Source organism: Crocodylus siamensis, chromosome 6 (assembly GCF_052110815.1).
Source record: "Crocodylus siamensis isolate JL-2025a chromosome 6, ASM5211081v1, whole genome shotgun sequence".
NCBI lineage: Eukaryota > Metazoa > Chordata > Crocodylia > Crocodylidae > Crocodylus > Crocodylus siamensis.
The window spans coordinates 19,295,136-19,308,855 of NC_143400.1; the positions used below are offsets into that span (position 1 = coordinate 19,295,136).

The 13,720-nt window shown below is 65.1% G+C and overlaps 3 protein-coding genes across 15 annotated transcripts; all 3 read left to right on the forward strand.

Moving 5' to 3' along the window:
• Positions 1–109: 109 nt before the first annotated feature.
• POP7 (POP7 ribonuclease P/MRP subunit) lies at positions 110–2,103 on the forward strand. The gene is made up of 2 exons (XM_090055857.1): positions 110–193; positions 755–2,103. Exon 2 carries the CDS (start codon positions 759–761, stop codon positions 1,179–1,181), a length of 423 nt encoding a protein of 140 aa, XP_089911983.1. The 5' UTR covers positions 110–193; positions 755–758; the 3' UTR covers positions 1,182–2,103.
• Positions 2,104–5,310: 3,207 nt separating this feature from the next.
• Positions 5,311–7,367, forward strand: EPO (erythropoietin). 3 transcript variants are annotated; one of them, XM_090055826.1, is made up of 5 exons: positions 5,431–5,445; positions 5,757–5,837; positions 6,002–6,088; positions 6,275–6,439; positions 6,672–7,351. In XM_090055826.1, exons 2-5 carry the CDS (start codon positions 5,775–5,777, stop codon positions 6,804–6,806), a joined length of 450 nt encoding a protein of 149 aa, XP_089911952.1. In that variant the 5' UTR covers positions 5,431–5,445; positions 5,757–5,774; the 3' UTR covers positions 6,807–7,351. The 3 variants fall into 3 exon arrangements, with proteins under 3 accessions (XP_089911951.1, XP_089911950.1, XP_089911952.1); XM_090055825.1 differs by having other exon boundaries at positions 5,311–5,837; positions 6,789–7,367; XM_090055824.1 differs by having other exon boundaries at positions 5,319–5,837; positions 6,672–7,361.
• Positions 7,368–7,445: 78 nt separating this feature from the next.
• Positions 7,446–13,654, forward strand: TFR2 (transferrin receptor 2). 11 transcript variants are annotated; one of them, XM_090055562.1, is made up of 19 exons: positions 7,450–7,733; positions 8,124–8,168; positions 8,266–8,428; positions 8,960–9,248; positions 9,394–9,534; positions 9,691–9,802; positions 10,220–10,342; positions 10,446–10,562; positions 10,648–10,787; positions 10,937–11,109; positions 11,344–11,463; positions 11,568–11,650; positions 11,799–11,862; positions 11,971–12,038; positions 12,183–12,259; positions 12,338–12,422; positions 12,519–12,746; positions 12,941–13,081; positions 13,170–13,654. In XM_090055562.1, the coding sequence occupies exons 1-19, from the start codon at positions 7,575–7,577 to the stop codon at positions 13,434–13,436; spliced, it is 2,595 nt and encodes an 864-aa protein (XP_089911688.1). In that variant the 5' UTR covers positions 7,450–7,574; the 3' UTR covers positions 13,437–13,654. The 11 variants fall into 11 exon arrangements, 10 of the variants coding, with proteins under 10 accessions (XP_089911689.1, XP_089911688.1, XP_089911686.1 ...); XR_016443304.1 differs by having other exon boundaries at positions 7,446–7,733; positions 11,799–12,038; positions 12,683–12,746; positions 13,170–13,308; XM_090055560.1 differs by having other exon boundaries at positions 11,799–12,038.
• Positions 13,655–13,720: the final 66 nt, after the last annotated feature.

Here is a 13,720-nt window from a genome sequence, read left to right on the forward strand (position 1 = left end):
GGCGGGGCTAAGGGAAGCGGAAGCGGCTGATTCCGGCTTGGGCTGGAGGCGCGCGGACGAGGTGAGCGCGGGACAGGAGGGAGGAGCACGTGGCCTTAGGGCGCAGGGGTCAGCAGGGGGGTGGCTGGGAAGGAGCCTGGGGGAGCGTGGTCACCAGGAAGGAAGTCAAAAGGTCCCTGGTGGTCCAGCTGAGGTAAAAGGTCACAAGTGAGTAGTTGGGGATAGAAGGTCACAGGCTCTGGAGGTTCAGGTGGCACTGGAGGGAGGGTCATAGATCCAGGAGGGTTCCCTGGTGGTCAACGTGGGATCGGAGGTCATTGGAGGGGGCAGGGGTCATGGAGGGGAGCTGCAGTGGTCAGGGGTCACTGGGGTCTTTGGGAATAAGTGTGAGGTCAAGGGTTACTGGGTGCCTTTGGGTGGGTGTTGGGAGTCAGTGTGGAGGCATGGGGGCATTGATGAGGGTCCCTGGGAAGTCTGTGTGGGGTCACGGATTACTGGGGGGTTAGTGAGACCATGGAGGAGGGAATTGTTGGATCAAAGGTTGCTGGGGAGCATTGAGGGGTTCCTTCTGGGTTTAGGGGTCACTAGGGAGGATGGGGGGTCATTCTGGGTTCAGAGGTGACAGGAATGTGGGGGGGCAGTCTGGCAGCCTTGGGGGGACATGGGGGGGGGACAGATGAGACACAGGACTTCTGTGGTGGATTCAGAGTTCAATGGAGGATTGATCTCACCCTGCTCTCCCCTCCGCCCCCAGCGCCATGTCAGAGCCGCTGCCACCCCCTGTTGCTGCTGCTGCTGCGCCACCCCGCCGCCGCCCACCCCCCCGCCCGCCGCGCTCTGGTGCTGACGTGTATGTGAACATGCAGACAGACTTCGGGGCTCAGCTGGGCCGGTGCCGCCGCCTGCTGGGGGGGACCACAGGAGGGGACGGCGGGGGACCAGGCCTGGCTGAGCTGCGCATCCACGGCCTGGGCCTTGCCATCCCCCGTGCCATCAACATTGCACTGCAGCTGGAGGCGGGTGCAGGGGGGGGTCTGCGCCTGCACCCTGCCACCTCCACTGTGCGCCTGACTCCTGGCTCCCAGCCCCCCCCCAGCAACCCCGATGGCCCCTCACCTGCTCCCTGTGCCCGCCACAACTCTGCTATTCACATCCGTGTTGCCCGGCGCCAGACCCAGTGACCCTACTGGATCCTGTGCCCCAAGACCTGCAGAGACCACCTCCCCACAGCCCCACCCTGATGGAGACCCCTGGCCTGAGCTGCCCAAAGATGGGGGGACCCCCTGCCTAGACTGGGCCTAATCCTGCACCCAGTGACCTGCAGAGACCCCCCCCCCTCCCCAGCTGGATTCCAGTGGATACCCCCTGCCTCAGTTGGACCTGGAGCCCCCCCCCAACTGGACCTGGAAACCCCTTCCTACAGGTGGGGACCCCCACTGACTGGGCGTGATCATGCACTCTGAGAACTGGAGTCTCTGGAGATTCCCTTCTAAGAAAAGCTGGGCCCTCATGGAGACCCCTGTGCCTCAGCTGCCGGGAGATGGGGGTAGGGGGGTTCTGGGGTAATCCCCCAGGAGTAGACCTGGTTGGAGGACCACCCCATGGAGATGGGGGACCCCCCAGACTGAGCCTGATCCTGCACCTCAATATTTGGGTCCTTTGGGAGCCTTCCTCCAAAACAACCCTGATGGGGGTCCCCCTGCCTGAGCTGCTTGAAGACAGGGACCTGGTTGGAGAACCCCCCCTGGAGAGGCCTCAAACTGCCCCCCCAGACTGAGAGCTGCTGAAGACCCCTGGACATGGGGGAGCGCCCCCATATGCCCCCCCTGGACTTGCTGGAGATCTTTAAAGACAAACAGACCCCTTCCCTCCCCCTGGATTAAGCTGTACCAGCCCCTCCCCACCCAGTTGGGAGCTTCCCCCCACCATACAGGGGTCTGGTTAGCCCCAAGCTCAGGCCCCAGCAAGGGGTGCCACATCTGCAGGGAACCCAGGCCTGGGCTGCACCCCCTTGGAACCACCCCAGCTTGGCCACAGAGAAGTGTGGGGGGGGCATGTGGAGACACCTCCTGAGGGGTTGGGGGCAATAAAGAGAGGAGACAACATGGGTGTCAGGGTCTGTGTGGGGGGCTTGCACAGGTGTCTGGACCCCTATTTTCCCCCCAAGGACCCAGATGTGACCCCCCAAGAAACCAGTTGTCTGGGCCCCCCCTCCAAGGACTCAGTTGTCCCAACCCCCATCCCCACCAAGGACCCATTTGTCTGACACCCCCCGCCCTGACCCAGGTGTGCGGGCCCCTGGCTCCGCCAAGGACCTAGCTGTGTGGTCCCACACTGACAGCCCAGGTGTGCGGCCCCGCTGGGGTCACTCCTTTGCCCTTGGCTGGCGCCGCGGGGCTGTTTGCGGATCGATGCGGCGGCGCCGGGGCGGGCAGCACGTAGCACCCGGGCGGCCCGCGGACGCCTGGGTTCCCGGTGGGGGGGGGAGCGGAAGCCCAGACGCCTGCGGGCTCCCCCGCACGTGGCCCGACCCCGCCTGGGGCCGCCGCTGGCGTCGGACAGACGGAGCTGCCGGTGTGGACGTGTCCGGCTGCCTGTAGCCCCCCGCTCCGCAGTGCTTCACGCTCCCGCCCGCAGCCCCCTGCCAGCTCTGCCCCCGCTAGGTGCCGGGAATGCCATTGTCCTGCCCTGGGGGCAGAGGGCAAAGGCGGCACCTGCCAGTGTCTGCCTGGGAGCGGCCAGGAGAGATCCCCGGCATCGGGGCTCCCCCCAGCCCGACATGCAGGGAGAGCCTAGGGTGGGGGAGCCAGGACACCCGGGTCCTCTGTGGGGCTGTCCCTGGCCTGGCCCCACGAGCCCATCCCAAGACCCCTCACTGTGCCCACCTGTGTCTGCCCATGTGTCCCAGACACCTGGATCTGCTCACGTGTCTGGCACACCTTGGTTCTCTGTGTGTCCCGGATGCCTGGGTTGTGTGTACACCTATGTGTGTGCATGCATCGTGGATGCCTGGCTTCCCTCTGTGCATGTGTGTCTGTCTTGGGCACCTGGGTTCTTTACGGGTCCCACGTGGGCCCGGGTGGGCATCACCCAGATCAGAGACCTGCTTGGCCATAGTACAGGAGGTGAAAGCTGCGCTGCCCGCAGACGCCCTTACCTATGTCGACTGGGTCCTGCGAGACGGTGGTCCCCAACCCCTCGGGTCCCCCAAGCCAGTGGAGTTGCTTATCGGGCCCACCTCACAGTGGGCCCGGGGGTGCTCCCTGGTACACATGTCTAAACCGGTGGACACTAGCCCAATCCACTTTTCCACAGCCCATTGGTGCCAACTATACACAGTCATCCACCATATGATCCACCACACTGGCCTTGCGGCCCACCAGGACACTGCCTGGCGGGACTATTTTGGTGAGCACAAGGCCAACGGGCCCTGGTGGCAGAGCCTGTATTCTGATCTGATCCCCAGAGCCACCGGGGACCTAAGCTGGCGGCTCCTCCATGGGGCTGTCACAATGGGTGTGTGGCTGGCCCATTTCGAACCAGTCTCTGACCAGTGCCCATTCTGTTTTGAGAGGGAGGTGCTTGCGCACCTTACCATCAAGTGCGCCAGACTGCAGCCCCTGCACCTCCTCCAGAACTTGCTCCTCAAGTTCTGGCTGCGCTACTCCCTGCACCTTTTGGTTTATGCACACCCCTTCTGTTGCCCCACCAAGGCCTGGGACCTACTGGTCAACCTCCTCCTGGCTCTGGCCAACCTTGTCATCTGGCTATCCAGGAAGGAGGCTCTGGCCAGGAAGGCTCCTGGTGACCTAGGGGCCTTTTTCCTCAGTGTCCTTTGCATGGATCTCTGGGTGGAGTACCACTGGGCAGTAGCCGCTGGTGAGCTCTCCAAGTTGGCGAGCTCTCCAAGTTTGCAAACTGGTGGGTGCTGCCTGGGGTGCTCTGCTCGCTGTCCCCTGGGGAGCACTAGTTTTGAACCTATGACCTGCATGAGCGCGCCCTGTTTTTTCTTTTGTTGTCCCCCATAATTTATTGGTGTTTTTAAGGCACTGGTCGCCCCACCCAGTGGCACCCTCCTTGCAGTTTTAGGCTTTTAAGTTTTTAAAGCTTTTAGCCTTTTTATAAACTGCACGCAGAACATCGAGCGCTGGACACCAATGCGACAACCCACTCCTGAAATTTTAGTTGATGTCATCATGGCGCTGGTTGCCCACCGCCAGAACAGCGTTGCACAATGGTGATGACAGCCAGGCTGGACCTGCCCCCGCTGAGGCGTAACATTGGGCCATCTCTGGGGACTCATGAGGGATCCAGAGGACGTAGGGAACTCGGCCACCGACCGCCGGCAACCCCCAGATCCAGCGGCACATCCGCAACCTGAGGACATCAAATAGTCCCACATGGGTTCAGAGTGAGGGGCACCAGCAGGGCTGGGGGTGCAGGGGGCTGTGGGTCAGGAGTGAGGGACACTGGCAGGGCAGGGGGCTACAGGTTGGGAGTGTGGGGTACTGCCACCTGGGTTCTCAGCGGGGCCCAGATGCTGGAGTTGTGTGCACACGTGTATACATGTATCCATTCATATGCATCCTGATCCTGGATGCCTGGGTCCCCCCTGTGTGTATGCGTGTGTGTCCTGGACGCCTCCTGGACGCCTGGGTCCCGTGCGTACGTGCGTGCCAGCTCCACGGCCTCCCGTAGCCCCCACCTGCTGTGGCTGGGGGCCAGGGCTGACGTGCAGGTCCTGAGCCTCTTCCCTCGATGGCGCCGGTGCGGGGGAAGCTGCCGCGTCCGGCCCTGTCCGGCCCCGTCCCCGCGCATTCCAGCCCGTCAACCATTAACCCCGGCCGGCGCCAGCCACTCATAGCCCGGGGTCCCAGTGCCCTGTGCCCCTCACTCCTGACCCACAACCCCCTTCCTTCCCCAGTGCCCCTCACTCCCGACCCACACCCCCTTCCTTATCTGGTGCCCCTCACTCCCTACCCGCAGCCCCCCCCTCAATTACAGGGTATCCTGATGACCACCCCCCTGAGGCCATGGGGCCCTGATGGGGGATGCGAAGCTGGATATGGGGAGAGTGGGTAAGTCTGAGTCCCCCCACCCCCATTTTCCCCCGTAGCCTGGGGCAGACCCCGGACCCTGGGTCCTGCAGGCTGGACACCTGGCTTGTGTGGCAGGAGGTGGGGGCAGGAGGCCAAGGTGGGTGGTGGGGGTGTGGCCCAGGTGGACCAAGGCGAGGAGAGGACCCAGGTGTCTGGGATGTGACCCTTGCCCCCCTCCAGACCCCTTTCACAGAGCGCAGGGAGAACCCAGGTGTCCGGGCCTCCATCACAACCCACCCCAGGCTCCAGGCCAGACCGGGGGGACAACCCCAGCATCCGGGCTCCCGCCCTCCCCACTCCCCTCCCCAGAGAAGCCAGGCGTCCGGACCAGCCCCGGAAGACTTAGGTGGATGAATGAATGGGGAGGGGTGGGGATGAGAGCCGGGAGCCTGGACGCCTGGGTTCTCTCCAGGCTCTGGGATGGGAGTAGGGGCTGGTGGGTTTGAGCAGGACGGCAGCCGGGATCCCCAGACACCTGGGTTGTCTGGGAAGGGAGTGGGACTGGGGGTGACCACAGGGGGACCCAGATGCCGGGGTTCTTCGGGAGTGGGGGGCTGGGGGAGCTGGGACCCCGGACCCCTGGGTTCTCACCCCCCGTCCCCCCCCGGGCTCTGGACTCTGCTGTCGATGCTGCTGCTGATGCCGGGGCCAGTTCAGGCAGGCACCCCCCGGCCCATGTGCGACCCCCGTGTGCTGGAGATGTTCATCCGCGAGACCCAGGATGCAGAGAAGGCAGCAGTAGGTGCCCCCCTCTCCCCCAGAGCTAGGCACATCCACGCCCTGTTCTACCCAGCCCGCACCCCCCACCCCCCCGAGCTGGGTGCATCCGGGTCCTATTACATTCAGCCGTGAAGCGCCCCAGAGCTGGCTGCATCTCACCTCTCTCTGCCCCGCCCCCCTAGGCTGCCTGTGGAGCTGCATGCGACCTGCCGGACATCCTGATGCTGCCTGAAACAAAAGTGAACTTTAATGAGTGGCAGCAAATGAGCGTGAGTTGCTAACGAGGCTGGGGGCTGGGGGTCAGGAGGGAGAGGCTGGGGGGGCAGGGGCTGCGGGTTGGGAGTGAGTGGCATCAGCAGGGCTGATGGGGGAGGGGTTGTGGGTTGGGAGTGAGGGGCATTAGCAGGGCCGGGGGGGTCCAGGCCTGGTCTGATCACTGCCCCCACCCCTGACAGTGGCCAGCACGGGTGCAGGAGGTGTGGGGGGGTCATACCCTCCTGGTTACTGCCCTCTGCCGTGCCCGGGAGCTGGTGACTGAGCCAGGGACACGGGTGATGTTGGAACGGATGCACAATGTGGTGCGCGGTGTGGGCCAGATCCTGCGGAATCATGAGTCCAAGGTGAGGGGCTGCAGGTCAGGAGCAAGGGGCACTGGCAGAGTGAGGCAGGGGCTGTGAGTTGGGAGTGAGGGGTGGCAGGGCTGAGGGGGGCTGCAGGTTGGGACGGAGGGGTACCAGCAGGGCTGGGGGGGCAGGGGCTGCGGGTTGGGTGTGAGGGGCACCGGCAGGGCTGGGGGGGCAGGGGCTGTGGGTCAGGAGTTAGGGGCACTCCTGACTCTGCCCCCTCCCGCAGCCCCCGCCCCTGGCCCCACCCCCAGGCAGCCCCGCCCGCTCTGTGCTCCGCCTCCTGGGGGCTCAGTCCAACTTCCTGCGGGGCAAAGTCTCACTCCTGCTGGCGGATGCCTGCCAGGGGGGTGGCCCTACGTGAGACCCCGCCCAGCAGAGTCCCACCCCTTGGAGCCGTGATTGACAGCTGCATGGGATAGAGGGAGCAACGCATGACGGACGCCTGTCAATCAAGCCCAGAGCCCGCGGTGAAGGATGCTATCAGTGCCCAGCATGCAAGGACCGCTGGCAGAGAGTGACTGATGGATGATTGACAGCTGTCAATCACACTGCTCCTTCCCATGCCTGGGTTCCGTGCCCCCTGGACTCCTAGGTTCCCCTGGGGGGGAGGCACAGAGACTCCATGTTTGATATTAACTTAACCTGTAAAAACCCCCCATATTTATCTGTGACAATAAATGGCCCGGACCCAATCCTGGTGCCCCTCACTCCAGACCCACAGCCCCCTGGCCCAGCAGGTGCCCCTCACTCCAGATCCGCAGCCCCCCAGCCTGGCTGGTGCCCCTCACTCTCGACCCACAGCCCTCTGGCTTGGCGAGTGCCCCTCACTCCCGACCCACAGGACCCGCCTTCCAAAAGCAAACAGCCGAGGTCACAGTGAACCCAGCAGCTGCTAAATAGGTTTGGGGTCAGAGCCCAGATGCCTGGGGTCTCTATAGGGGAGGGGGCTAGGGGAGAGCAGGGGGACGGGGGCCCGGACACTTGGAGTCTCAGGGGGGTTAGGGAGTTACTCCTCCGCCCCACACCATGTCTGCCCTTCTCAGCAAGGGCACAGGCCTTTGTTCTGCCCATGCCCCCTTTTCAGCCCCACTGAACCCCTACCCAGCAGAGCTTCCCTCTACCCCCCAACATGCAGCCACTTCTAGGGTGGGGCCTAGCAGCATATAACAGGGGCCCAGCTCTGAGTGTGTGTGTGGGGGGGGGGAATCTGGGGTCACGTGGTACTGGGAGGGAGGGCTTCCAGCTGTCAGTCAAGGGGGAGCTACAGAGGACAAGGCACAGACAGCCTGTGAGTGACTGTGGGGGGGGGGCAGGGGCTGCAGGTCAGCAGTGAGGGGCACCGGGGGGACAGAGGGCTGCAGGTTGGGAGTGAGGGGCACCAGCAGGGTTGCGGGGGGGGGCAGCAGCTGTGGGTTGGGAGTGAGGGGCACTGGGCATGGGGAGGAGCAATTTAAGGGTCAAAGGTCACTGCTGGGCCCTGAGGCTTCCAGCCCTCTGATTGGCAAAAGGAACCAGGACCGCCTGGCAGTATGCGGGGCGGAGTCGGGGGGGCGCAGTGCTAGTGGTGCCTCTCACTCCTGACCTGCAGCCCCTGCCTTTTGTGGTGGGGGTCCTGGTTCCTTTTGTCAATCGGAGGCCTGGAAGCTGCTTTGCTCAGGGTCTGGGGGGGTCCCCACAGGTCAGAGCTGCCATGAGCGCTGTGAGGTTGCTGCTGCGTGGAGCAGTAAGTGGGAAGGCGGGACCCCTGGTGCCCCTAACTCCTGACCCGCAGCCCCCTGCTCCCCCAGCCCAGCAGTGCCCCTCACTCCCACACCCCCCAGGCCAGGCGCACGCCCCCCGGGGCCCAGTACTGCCGTGAGGCTGGGGGTGGCTCCGTGCAGGTTTTGATCCCTCTGGAGAGGCCGGGGGGGTCCAGGGCAGTCCAGGGCCGAGCCAATGCCATCGCCTGCGGCCTGCTGGGGGCACTGTTGGTCTTCGTACTGGGTAAGCCCCACCCCTTCCCTTATAATCCCACCCCCTTGGCTCCTAGCCCCGCCCCCTACCTCCTACCCCCAGCATACCCAGCAAGAAACCCCTGTTCCCTGGTTGACCATGCCCCCTGGCCTGCTGGCCCCACCCTCCCATGGAGCTCCTCCCACTAGTGTGGCCACACACCCTCCTGCCCCAGTCACCACCCTTCTGCCCCCTCAACCCTCTCTATTCCCTCATCCCCTCCATATGTCCCGAGGACCCCAGATTTGCCCCCCCCAACCTTCCTCTTGCACCGCGACCTTCTCTATTGCCCCAGCCCCCCCACCTGCCCCAGGGACCCTGGATTTGCCCCCCCACACACACATCCTGCCCTCCAGGCGCTGTTTTTTGCCCCAGCCCCCCTTTACCTACCCCAGGGACCCTGGATTTACTCCCCTGGCCTCCCTTGTTGCCCACCCCCAGACCCTCAGTATTGCCCCAGCCCCCCTCTACATGCCCCAGGTCCCCCAGGTTTACATCCTAAGGCCCCTCCCCTTGCCCCAGGGCCCCCATATTTGCCCCCCAGTCCCCTCCTCTTGCCCCAGGATCCACGCCTCGGCTCCCCTGGCCCCCTGACGCAGCTGCCCTGCCCCCCAGGCTGTGTGCTGGGGGCGATGGGGCGGCAGGGGGCAGCCCAGGGCTGCAGTGGGTCCCAGGCTGAGCTGCTGGTGGCTGTGGGCAATGAGGAGGGAGGGGCTCCACGCCCCCCGGGGGACCCCCCCCTCTACTGGGCTGACCTGCGGGGCATGCTGCAGCGCGAGCTCAGCCCCCAGCGCCTCAATGCCCGTGTCAGGTAAGCACCTCCCGGATGCCTGGGTTCTCCATGGAGGGAATGCTCTGGTTCCTGGGTTCTCCATTGTGGGGAGGGCTGGACACCTGGGTTCTCTATGGGTCTGGGGTGGGGGGCGGACAACTGAGTGTCACCTCTGCCCTCCCAGGAAAGCCAGCGTGGGCCCCCACCCCCCCGGCTCAGCCCAGGCACAGGAGCTGGTCAAGTGGGTCCTGGCTGAGCTCGGGGCCTGTGGGCTGGACCGGGCTTGGACCAAGAGCCACTACGTGGGGCTGCCACGCCCCCACAGGTGGGCAGGCCCTGGGCAGGGGCGGGGCTTAGGGGACCAGGGGGCAGGGCCTGGGAGGGAAGGCTGGGCCCTGGGGGAGGAAGGGGCTGGGAGGGGTGGGAAGGGACGGGATGTGGGGGCAGGGTTTCCTGGCACTAGCCCCGCCCCCTCTGCTAGGCTCCATCCCAACTTGCTGCTGCGCCTGGACCCGTGGGGGGGCATCCTGGAGCAGCTCCCCCTGGAGGACCCTGAGGCCTACTGCCCCTACAGCGCACCTGGCAATGCCACGGTAATCACCCCTAGGCCCTAGCAACATCCTAGCAACCACCCTGGCAATGCCCCCTGCCTCTAGCCATTAACCATGCCCTAGCAATGGCTCTAGAAGCACCTCCTGCCCCCAGCAATGCCATGGTAACTGGCCTAGCAACATTCCCTGGCCCTAGCAATGGCATGACAACAGGGCCTGGTAGAGCCTCCTGCCCCTAGTGACAACCTGGCAACAGACTTAGCAGCTCCTCCTGCCCCTAGCAACACTATGGCAATAGGCCTAGCAATGGTTCCTGCCCCTAGCAATACCATGGCAATTGGCCTAGTAGCATCTTGTGCTCCTAGCAATGTTGTGGCAACAGCCCTAGCAACACTTCCTGCCCCTCTCCCCAGCCCCAGGGGGGTCCCAGCTGCCCCCTGACTCCCTCTGTGCCTCCAGGGGAGGCTGGTCTATGCCCACTACGGGCGGGCCGAGGACCTGACGGCGCTGGGGACAGCGGGGGTCGATCACTACAGGCACCTCATCCTCGTGCGTGTTGGGGAGATCAGCTTCGCTGAGAAGGTGCACCCAGATGCCTAGGTTGTCTGGGAGGGCAGGGGGGACTGGGGGTGGGGGGTGAGAGTCATGGGGCCATCCTGGACTCCTGGGTTCTCCCCCCGCACAGGTGGCCAATGCGGAGGCAGCCGGGGCACGGGGAGTGCTGATCTACCCCGACCCAGCAGACATCCCCCAGGATCCCCCCAGCCTGGGGCTGCCCCCAGACACCGCCGTCTATGGCCACGTGAGCCCAGACGCCTGGGTTCTCTCGTGGGAAGGGGCAAGGGCTGAGCCCGGACACCTGGGTTCTCAATCCTGTCCCTCCCCAGGTGCACCTTGGCTCCGGGGACCCATATAGCCCCGGGTTCCCATCCTTCAACCAGACCCAGTTCCCTCCACTCCGGTCCTCGGGGCTGCCCCGGATCCCAGCCCAGCCCATCAGTGCTGCCACGGCCGCCCGCTTGCTTCGGTACTGCCTGGATGCCTGGGTCCTCTCCTCTCTTGGGGGCCCGGACACCTGGGTCCTCACCTGTCTGGGGAGCCCAGTCACCTGGGTTCTTTCTAGCTCCGGGAGTCCCGGATGCTTAGGTCCCATGTCCCCCTCTGCCCCCCCCTCAGGACACTGACAGGCCCTGAGGCCCCCCGGGGGTGGTGGGGACGCCTGCTGTCCGTGCCGTACCACCTTGGCCTGGGGGACCCAGGTGTCCGAGTGCATCTGGGCGTCCACAATGTGAAGGTCACAACCCTTATCAGCAATGTCTTCGGCTGCCTGCAGGGGCGCCTGGAGCCCGGTGGGCAGGGCTTGGAGGTGGTGGGATTTGGTGGCAACAGGGGCGGGGTTTGAGTGGGAAAGGGGGTATGGTCTACTCTCAAGGGCCCTTGGGGCATGTGGGTTGGGCTTAAGTCCCTTGGGGTGGGGTCTATGCTTTAGGGGATGGGGTTTGCAGTCAAGAGGCAGGCCCTGGAGCACTGAAGGGGCGGGGCCTCTGGGAAGCCCCACCCCTGACCCTACCGCATGCCCACAGACCACTATGTCATCGTGGGGGCGCAGCGGGACTCATTGGGTCCCGGGGCTGCCCGGGCTGGGGTTGGAACTGCGGTGCTGCTGGAGCTCGCCCAGGCCCTGGCTGCCATGGTCCGCCGCGGTACGCACAGATGCCTGGGTTCCCTGGGGGCTGGGGGCCTAGATGCCTGGGTTCCCTGGAGGGTGGGGTAGGGTCCTGATCCTGCTCCTCCTCCAACCTGCCAGGCTTCCAGCTCCGCCGCAGCCTGCTTTTTGTGAGCTGGGATGCTGGAGACTTTGGCAGCGTTGGCTCCACAGAGTGGCTGGAGGTGCGCCCAGATGCCTGGGATCTCAAGATGCCTCTAGGCTCCCTGGGGCCGAGGTGGGGGTGGGGGGGAGCCCAGACGTCCCCCCACAAACACACAGGGACATCCCCCCCCCCAAACCCTGACCCTCCTGCCCTGTCTGCCCCCCCAGGGGTATTTCAGTGTCCTGCATCTCAAAGCCGTCGCCTACATCAGCCTGGATAATGCGGTGCTGGGTGAGGGGGGGCCCCGGACACCTGGGTTCTCTGGAGATGTGTGCTGGGGGTCTCGGATGCCTGGATTCTCTGGGAGGGGCCCATCTCTGACCCCCCGCAACCCCCCAGGAGACGACAAGTTCATTGCCAGAACCAGCCCTCTCCTGGTCAGCCTCATTGAGAGCATCATCAAGCAGGTGAGCGAGGGAGCCTGGACATTTGGGTTCCCTGGGAAGGGAGGGGGTAGGTGGGGGAGTTGGGAGCCGGGATGCCCGAGTTCTCTGATAGTGGGGTAGGGGCAGAGAGCAAAGGTCACCTCCTGGCTCTTCTCCCCTCCCCAGGTCGACAGCCCCAGCCGCAGCAGCCAGAGCATCTACGAGCAGGTCACAGCTTCTGGGCGGCACTGGGACAGTGAGGTGTACGTGACCTCTGACCCTTGACTCCCCCAGCCCTGAGCCAGGGTGACTTCTGACCTCCCCATCTCCCCTGGTGCCAGGATCCGGCCCCTGCCCATGGAGAGCAGCGCCTATGCCTTCACAGCCTTTGGGGGGGTCCCGGCCGTGGAGTTCTCCTTCGTCGAGGTCAGGACCAACCCCGTGCCTGTCACTCCCAACCCACAGCCCCCTGCCCCCCCTGCCCTGCCAGTGCCCCTCACTCCCAACCTGCACTTCTTGCAGGACGCCCGCCCCTACCCCTTCCTAAGCACTCAGGCTGACACCTATGCGCGGCTGGAGGCAGCACTGGGTGGGCGGCTGCCTGCTGTGGCTGAGGCTGTGGCCGAGGTCGTGGGGCATCTCCTCATCCGCCTCAGCCATGACCGCATCCTGCCCCTTGACTACAGCTGCTACGGAGATGTCCTGCTGCAGCACCTGGCACCGCTTGGGCGTCACGAGGCCCAGCTGCAGGTATGGGGTGGGGGGCTGCAGGTCAGGAGTGAGGGGCACCAGCAGGGCTGGGGGGGAAGGGGGTGTGGGTCGGCAGTGAGGGACATCGGTAGGTCTGGAGGCCTGAAGCTGTGGGTCAGGAGTGAGGGGCACCGGGGGCTGCAGGTTGCAAGTGAGGGCTGTGGGACTGCAATGACCCCCCTTCCCCCCCCCAGGCACGGGGGCTGACACTGGGCTGGTTGTACTCGGCCCGGGGGGACCTGGCCCGTGCTGGTGAACGGTTGCGCCGGGACGTCCTGGGCTCCGATGAGGGCAATGAGCGGCTCACACGTGGCTTCAACCTGCGCATCATGAGGGTGAGGACCCCCCACCATTTCCAGTGCCCCTCCCTCCAAACCCGCAGCCCCCTGCCCCTCCAGGGGTCCTAACACCCCCCCCCCACAGGTGGAGTTCTCCTTCCTGTCCCCCTACGTGGCCCCCACAGAGACCCCCTTCCGCCATGTGCTGCATGGCCGTGGCCCCCACACGCTGCCTGCCCTGGTGGCCACCCTAGCCCGGTTGCCCCCTGCTGGCAACCCCCCAGCCCCCATGGACCAGGATGGAGACAGCAACAGGGAGCTGCGGCGCCGCCTGGCCCTGCTGACCTGGACCCTGCAGGCAGCTGCCAACGCCCTGGCCGGCAACCTCTGGGACATGGGCAGCAACTTCTGAGGGGCCCCACCTTGGGGCACACCTAGGATCGGGCCCCTCCGACCAGGATTGGGCCCCTCCTGGATCAGAGCAGTTTAGGATCGGGCACTTCCAGGATCGGGACCACCCAAAATTGGGCCCCTCCACTCAGAATTGGGCCCTTTTCAGGAGTGGGCCCCCCAGACAACTGGTTCTCTGTCTCTGGGGTCAATAAAGGGGGCTGAAGCTCTGTTTCTCTGTCCCTCTGTCCCTGTGTGATGCTCGGGGGGGGCGATCCTGGGGCTTGGAGGGTGGCAGCAGGGTGG

Coding starts and splice junctions, on each gene's coding strand:
- POP7 (XM_090055857.1), top strand. CDS start 759: ATGTCAGAGCCGCTGCCACCCCCTGTTGCTGCTGCTGCTGCGCCACCC.
- EPO (XM_090055824.1), top strand. CDS start 5,520: ATGGGAGTAGGGGCTGGTGGGTTTGAGCAGGACGGCAGCCGGGATCCC. Junction 5,838..6,001: donor AGGATGCAGAGAAGGCAGCA/GTAGGTGCCCCC, acceptor CCGCCCCCCTAG/GCTGCCTGTGGAGCTGCATG. Junction 6,440..6,671: donor TGCGGAATCATGAGTCCAAG/GTGAGGGGCTGC, acceptor CCCCTCCCGCAG/CCCCCGCCCCTGGCCCCACC.
- TFR2 (XM_090055560.1), top strand. CDS start 7,575: ATGCAGCCACTTCTAGGGTGGGGCCTAGCAGCATATAACAGGGGCCCA. Junction 7,734..8,123: donor GGACAAGGCACAGACAGCCT/GTGAGTGACTGT, acceptor GGGTCCCCACAG/GTCAGAGCTGCCATGAGCGC. Junction 9,803..10,219: donor GCGCACCTGGCAATGCCACG/GTAATCACCCCT, acceptor CTGTGCCTCCAG/GGGAGGCTGGTCTATGCCCA.